The sequence below is a fragment of the Elaeis guineensis genome, chromosome 8 (assembly GCF_000442705.2).
Source record: "Elaeis guineensis isolate ETL-2024a chromosome 8, EG11, whole genome shotgun sequence".
Classification (NCBI taxonomy): Eukaryota; Viridiplantae; Streptophyta; class Magnoliopsida; order Arecales; family Arecaceae; genus Elaeis; species Elaeis guineensis.
The window spans coordinates 25,380,576-25,387,158 of record NC_026000.2 but is presented as its reverse complement, the minus strand read 5'-3'; the positions used below and the strand labels follow the sequence as shown (position 1 = coordinate 25,387,158).

The 6,583-nt window shown below is 54.7% G+C and overlaps 1 protein-coding gene across 1 annotated transcript; it reads right to left on the bottom strand.

Annotated features, from left to right (window-relative positions):
• Positions 1-5,237: 5,237 nt before the first annotated feature.
• LOC140859686 (uncharacterized) lies at positions 5,238-6,141 on the bottom strand. Its single transcript, XM_073261913.1, has 2 exons — positions 5,703-6,141; positions 5,238-5,419 (listed from the first exon to the last, which is right to left on the bottom strand). The coding sequence occupies exons 1-2, from the start codon at positions 6,076-6,078 to the stop codon at positions 5,253-5,255; spliced, it is 543 nt and encodes a 180-aa protein (XP_073118014.1). The 5' UTR covers positions 6,079-6,141; the 3' UTR covers positions 5,238-5,252.
• Positions 6,142-6,583: the final 442 nt, after the last annotated feature.

Sequence of the window (6,583 nt, the reverse complement as noted above, 5' to 3'; positions counted from 1 at the left end):
ATGGAGGACTTCGTTCAGAAGTCCATCATCTTCAGGTTTGGATTGCCGCATACCATTATCACCGACAATGGGCGACAATTCGACAACCAAGACTTCAGAGACTTCTGCGCGAGGTTTCACATCACGCACCGACTGACTTCAGTCGGGCACCCACAGTCCAATGGCGAAGTCGAGGTGACCAACCGGACCATACTACACGGGCTCAAAACCCGACTGAATGAAGCCAAAGGCCTCTGGGTCGACGAATTGAGCTCCGTTCTGTGGGCTTACCGAACGACCCCCCGCGTCCCGACCGGGAAGTCGCCTTTCAGTTTGGCCTATGGGACGGAGGCAATGATACCGCTCGAGATCGGGCTGCCATCAACTAGGGTCGAGCAGTATCAAGAGCCGAACAACTCTGATTGCCGGAGAGCCGACCTAGACCTCCTCCCCGAACTACGAAACGAGGCTCAACTTCGCATGGCTTCATACCGACAGAGAGTAGCCCGATATTACAACGCCAAGGTCAAGCCAAAGCTTTTCAAGCCTGGGGACTTAGTCCTGAGAAAGGCAGAAGTCTCGAAGCCCCTGGACCAAGGGAAGCTGGCTCCGAATTGGGAAGGGCCCTACACGGTGGCAGACACCTACGGGCCAAGGGCTTACCGACTGGAAACTCTAGAAGGGAAACCGATTCTCCGGACCTGGAATGCTAACAACCTGAAGTTGTATCACCAATGAACTTTGTACCTGTTCATTTGGAATACAAATCCAGTTTTAAATTTCGGAGTCTTAACTCTTCGACTGATGATCGGCGCTCACCAAGAAGGTCGAGTCCCTACGTCCCAACTCGGACTTAGTGTCCGCGTGGAACCGACGGCCCGACCGCTGACGACGTATCGAGCGCTCACAATGGCCGAACCGTCCACGACAACGGGAGTTAACACTCCTACGATCAGAGTTTCGGGCCAAACAATCGGCTGACTTGCCGACTGGGCCCCAACCAAGGAAAGGCAAAACGCCTGCGCGACCGCCGTCACGACTTACCGACTGAGCTACGGCCGGTCGAAGGATATTCGGCTTACCACCGTCTATCATACGAAGCGACCACCGTCGCATTCATAACTCACCGACCGAGCTACGGCCGGCCGGAAGATATTCGGCTTACCACCGTATATCACGTGGCGCAGCGTAAGTACCCGGCATTAGGGTATCGGGATCCGACTTATCATCACTCCCGCGACTAAACGCGCCGAACGACATCCGACTGAATGTGTCAAAAGAGGTCCGACTGCCAAGTCTTATCCGACGATCGATCGGCTTTCGGCTCGACGAGTATGCCCGACTCGCAGCCGGGCGAAGGACGCCCGACTCACAGCCGGATGAAGGACGATCGACTCGCAGCTGGGCGAAGGACGCCCGGCTTAAGCCCCCGATCATCAAAAGACCAATCCAAAGTCAGGACTTGTTCTACCTTCGTGGCGGCACGAATTACCGAACGTCCTAACTGATCTATATGGGTTAGCGACTTACGTGTTCAAATGGATTCCGCAACACATGAAAAAAAGAAAGACATGCAGAAGGAAAAAGTTCAAGTCCAAAAAACTCTAACTTTGATTTCATTGAAAATCAAAATAAGCTTACAAAGTTGGGCCAAAGCCCGAATACAAGCCGGAGCAAAAGGAAAAACAAAAACAGAAAACCGACTAGCCCTCCGAGTCGGCCTCCTCCACTGGATAACGATGGGGGACGGTCGGCGAACTCGCTCTGACTTCAGCTGTCGGGGCCGCCCGATCTTCAGTAGCTCGCTCTGCGTCTTCTTCGGCTTCCGCCCTGGTGGTGAGGCCTCCCGATGCTGGGTCGGCTGTCTCCTCCGCAGCTGGGGCCTCCGACTCTGGCAGAACAATGCTGCTGAGATCAAGCTCCGGGTACAGGCTTCGAACGGCTTCCCAAGCATCCTCGTACCCGACCCGGTACGAAAGGAAGCCGCTCTCCAGAAGTTCTTCTCAGTACTCTTCCGAGTCACGGAAGTCTTCGACAGCCCGACCCATGGCCTCCTTCGCCGACTCCGCTTCTGCCCTCGCGACGTCTGCGTCGGCCTGGGCGACGGACAGGCCTTCCTTGGCCTTAGCAAGATTTCCGAGACTCACTCGGAGCTGCTCGCGGTCGGCCTCCAGCTCCTTGGCGAGCTGTCCCGCTCGTGCCGAAGCCGACGGACGGTCTGGGACTTCTTCTTCGCGTCGTCACGGGTCGACTGCAGCTCCGACTCTGACGTCGCCAAGGCTCCCTTGAGTCGGGAGACCTCCTCCGTAAGTCGGGAGACCTCCCCCTCGAGTCGGCCCTCCCGTTCGACCGACTGTTGCAGCTGGTCGACCAAGACAACCTTGTCGGCTTCAACGGCCGCGACCTTGTCTCTCCAAGCCGCGCGCATGTCGCCGAACTTCCGGTATCCGGCCTCTAGCTCGGATATGTTGTAAACCAGCTGCACAAAACAAAATCGACTGTCAGGAGGCCGAGCCTACGGAAACCACGTTGGAAACGAAGAAAAGAGGACTTACCCGGATCATCATCGGGTAGAACGAAGACAGCATGTCGGAGACACGCTGGTTCTTCATCGCCTCGATGTCGGCAGGAAGGAGGAGCGCCTGGCACAGCCTCCTAGCCAAGTCGTGGTTGGCCAGGCCCGATGCACCTTCGGGGAGTTGGAAGTCGGTCGGTCCTCCACTGCCGGTCGACCGTCCTTCGTCGCCCGACGCCATGGGGGCCTTCCCTTGGCCGGACGCCCAAGCCCTGACGTCGGAGATGGACGGCAAGCTCGAGCCCGACCGAGTCTCGACCGACGGTGCGGCAGCAGCAGGCGCAGGTCGCTCGGGCTCGTGCGCCTCCTCCCGATCCCCCTCCATCGGCTGAGCAGCCGGTGCGCCATCGACCGACTCATCGGCCGCCCTTCTTTCGGGCGAGGCGGCGCCCTCGCCCGACGGTCCCTCAGACGGGACTTCGACGAGCACTGTCAGTGCCGACAGTGCGATGACGGGCTCCGCCCCCGACCCAGTCGGTTCGCTCGGCGGAGCTACGTGGGGCCTCTTGGGAGGCCGCGACGGCCTCTTTCGAACGGCGTACTGACGTACGTCGGCTGCCGTCAATCTTGATCTCGGCGGCATATCTGCAAGCAACGACAGATGGTCAGCACCATAAAGAAAAAACAAAAAGAAGAAAAAGGAGAAGAAAAACAAAAAACCGACCTAAGCGAGGGACCGGGCTGAGGCCGGCATCGTACAGGGCCTGCTTGGCGACGAGCTCCCTCTGCTTCGGCACCGAGATGTCCTTTAGCCGGTGGAAATCTTCCCGATCCTCGGCTTCCACCCGACTATTCTCGTTCGGTTCAGTTCGGGAATCCCCCAACGGACAGGGAACCCCCAAGGAGTGGAAGAGGATGCGAAGAAGAACTGGCTCTTCCATCCATGAATGGACGACGGAAGACCAGTGATGAAAGAAAGCCCCTTCCGAGGATTGAAGTACCACCACCCTCGAGCTTTAGGGTGGGGTCGGAGGACGAAGAAAGCTCGAAAGAGGGAGATCCGAGGATCAGTCGGCAAAAGCCGACACAGAAGAGCAAAACTGACTATTAGCCGAACTGAGTTCGGCGCGAGTTGTGCCGGGCACAGCCCGTGATAGTCAAGAATGTTTCGGACAAACTCCGGGACCGGGAAACGAAGGCCGGCCCGGAGGTCCTCAACGTAGAAGGCCACCTGGCCCTCAGGCGGGCTGTTAACCCGATCGTTGGCACCAGGGGCGAATAGCCGAAACTGCTTCGGGATGCAATATTGCTCCCGGAGCCGATCGACGTTCGGCCACGAAAGTGAAGAAACCTCCACCTCCGGGGTTGACCGAGGTCGTCAGTCGGCTCTCCCGACCGACTGCCTCGTGGAGAGGTTCTAGCCATGGACTGGAACAAAAGGCAAGGAAATGAAGAAGAAGGCAGGGAGGAGGAGACGGTGAAGATGATGATGGCCCCCAGAAGAAGAAGAGGGAGCTCCTAAGAAGAAAGGAAGCGGAGAAGAGTACCTGGAATGAGGGATTACGCGGGCAGAATCTCGACAGCAAAGTAATGGAGGGATGAAAACTGAATATGGACGACCCTGTATATATAGTACCCCCGATGGTCGAGATGAAGGCACGACCAACGAGAAGTCCCTAGATCTCGCCACGTGGCGTCATCCAGTCCGTCCGTCGGCCCGACGGTTTGACGCACCCATCCTCAGATCGAGCCACGTCACCTCAATCCGCTCCAACGGATCCATCCCAGTGGCCACATGCCACGTGGCACAGAGGCCGTGACATTTCGTGTCCCCGAAGGGGCGGCGGGAATGACGGTTTTCCTTCCAGATGGGACGAGACGTCTGACACCTACAGGACGTCCGACACCGACATGACACCTAGCACCGACAGGACGTCTAACGCCGACGGGACAGGACATCTGACACCGACGAGACGTCTGACGCCGACTGGACATCTGACGCCAGCAAATCGTCCGGCATTCATGAGACGCCTGACATCATATCAACCCACGGTACGGTCGGAACTTGATACACCGAGGGTCCACTCCTTTTCGCCCGACGTGCCCAAACGAAGACATCGGCCAGCACGCCGTCCGACTCAGGAGTGGAGGGGGGCAACTGTTGGGGAATACCGACCGACCCCTCTCATGCCGACTTATAATCGGGAATACCGACCGACCGACCGACCGATCGACCGATCGGTCGCCGGGTGCCGTTACCGACCGATCGACGGCTGTCGACTGACCGAAGATACGTCGGTCGGGCAGACCTTTTCCGCCCTCCCGACCGACTGCACCAGGGGGTCCGATGCTCAACTCCCGTGACGTGCCCGACTGACCGTCAGAGGGGTCCGAATCTCCACCCGACGCCCCTCAACTGGCCGCCGACCTAGGGTCAGCCGGCTCCTCCAATCGCCGTACTACTACCAGAGACTGTCAATCCTGACAACAGCATGCGGCACTGCCGCCTAGGGGCATTATCCCACCTAGGGTATGGGTCAACCCTAGAGATTTGACAACTCCACGGTGATTTGACACTTTTACGGCGACTCTGACAGTCTACAGTGAGTTGACAATTCTTCAATTGTCCGCGCCATTAATGACGGCGCCATACCACGCTCCACTATATATATCGGGGAAGGCAACAGTGCTAGAGGCTTTCGGGAAAAACTATCAGGCTTGCTCCCTCTCTCTCTCTTTCCCTCTCTCGTTGAGCTCCTTATTTTTTTTCACTGTTGCCTGGTCTCCTCTCTGACTTGACCGTCAGAGGATCCCCGCCGGAGCCGCCTCCGATCAGTGCGGACTTTCTTTTGCAAGCGCTCGTTCCCGGCGACCAGACGACGAGGGGATTGACCGCAACACAGCACATGAAATGTAGGCTATTCACTGTAAAAGAAATTTAAAAAAAAAAAAAATCTTATTGTTCCCTTATTTTCCAGTGATTCTTATGTTTCACTCACACATAATGCATTGCAAACATTTTGTACGGTCATTTCAGGATTAAACCGAGGACAATGTGTCTTTTTTTTACTATGCTATTGGCGAGATAAATTCTTGAGTTCAATCTATCGAATATATCAAAAGAAAAGATCAAAACTTCGGACTAATACAAGACCCGGGCTTCAAAAAACCAAACCATAGCTCAAATTAGAAGCGGTTTTTCTCTTACCAGAGCCCATGCTCTCCCTCTGGGACTTATTCTGCCACGGCAGAGAGTAATTGGGGCTGCTCGACACCATGAAAACCTTCACAACCGAGTCCAGCGCGAGCTCGATGGCCGCGTAGGCATCGGTGTGCTGATAGCTCACCTTTTCCTCATTTTCCTCCGAAAAAGGGCGAGAAAACGCACCTCTGTAGACGCCGTTTCCACCATCGCCGCCGTCATAGGGGCCGGAGGTGCCGGTGGAGAAGAGGGAGAAGAAGACGGAGTTCTGGAGAAGAGGATGAGATCGAAGGATGGTTTTTCCGGGGATACGAGCAGAGGGGCGGTGGAGGAGACCGCGGAGAGGGGCGAGCCTCCGGATGTTGCGCATGGAGGCGAGCATGGCTTCTGGAGCGGGAAGGAGAGAGAGTTAGGAAGGGGAAGCGCGAGGGTTTTAAGCACAGAAGCAGTCACGCGCATTTCACGTTAGTGAATGTAGTAAATTTAATGTTTGTAGGGTGTTATATGTAAATCACATTTACGCTGAGTTTTAAGTTATGTTAGCCTGTGCACAAGTGATAAACGGCTATAGAACCTCCTACACCCTAAAGCAATATATATGTATAAAAAGCAATCAATCCCTTGCATTTACTTTAACTACATCTCAACCCGAACTATGTATTTCAAAATTCTATGTAAAAAATTATTAAAATTTTAATAATTAATAATAAATTTCTTAAAATTCTTAAATTATGATTTGATTGAGAGTTTGTAGTTCTATATAGCAATGACATATTGATTATCTAGTTTTTACATGGATTTGAAAATAAAAACTTTATATAGCAATCATAAAAATAGTCGTGTGATTACTATAAGGAAAGATGAAAGTTTATGAAATGAAGATTTGT

Bases quoted from the DNA above. Each gene is read 5' to 3' on its own strand.
- LOC140859686 (XM_073261913.1), bottom strand. From the start codon at position 6,078: ATGCTCGCCTCCATGCGCAACATCCGGAGGCTCGCCCCTCTCCGCGGT. The intron at 5,420-5,702 runs GTAAGAGAAAAA...TTTCTTTTACAG, and splicing joins GAGGGAGAGCATGGGCTCTG to TGAATAGCCTACATTTCATG.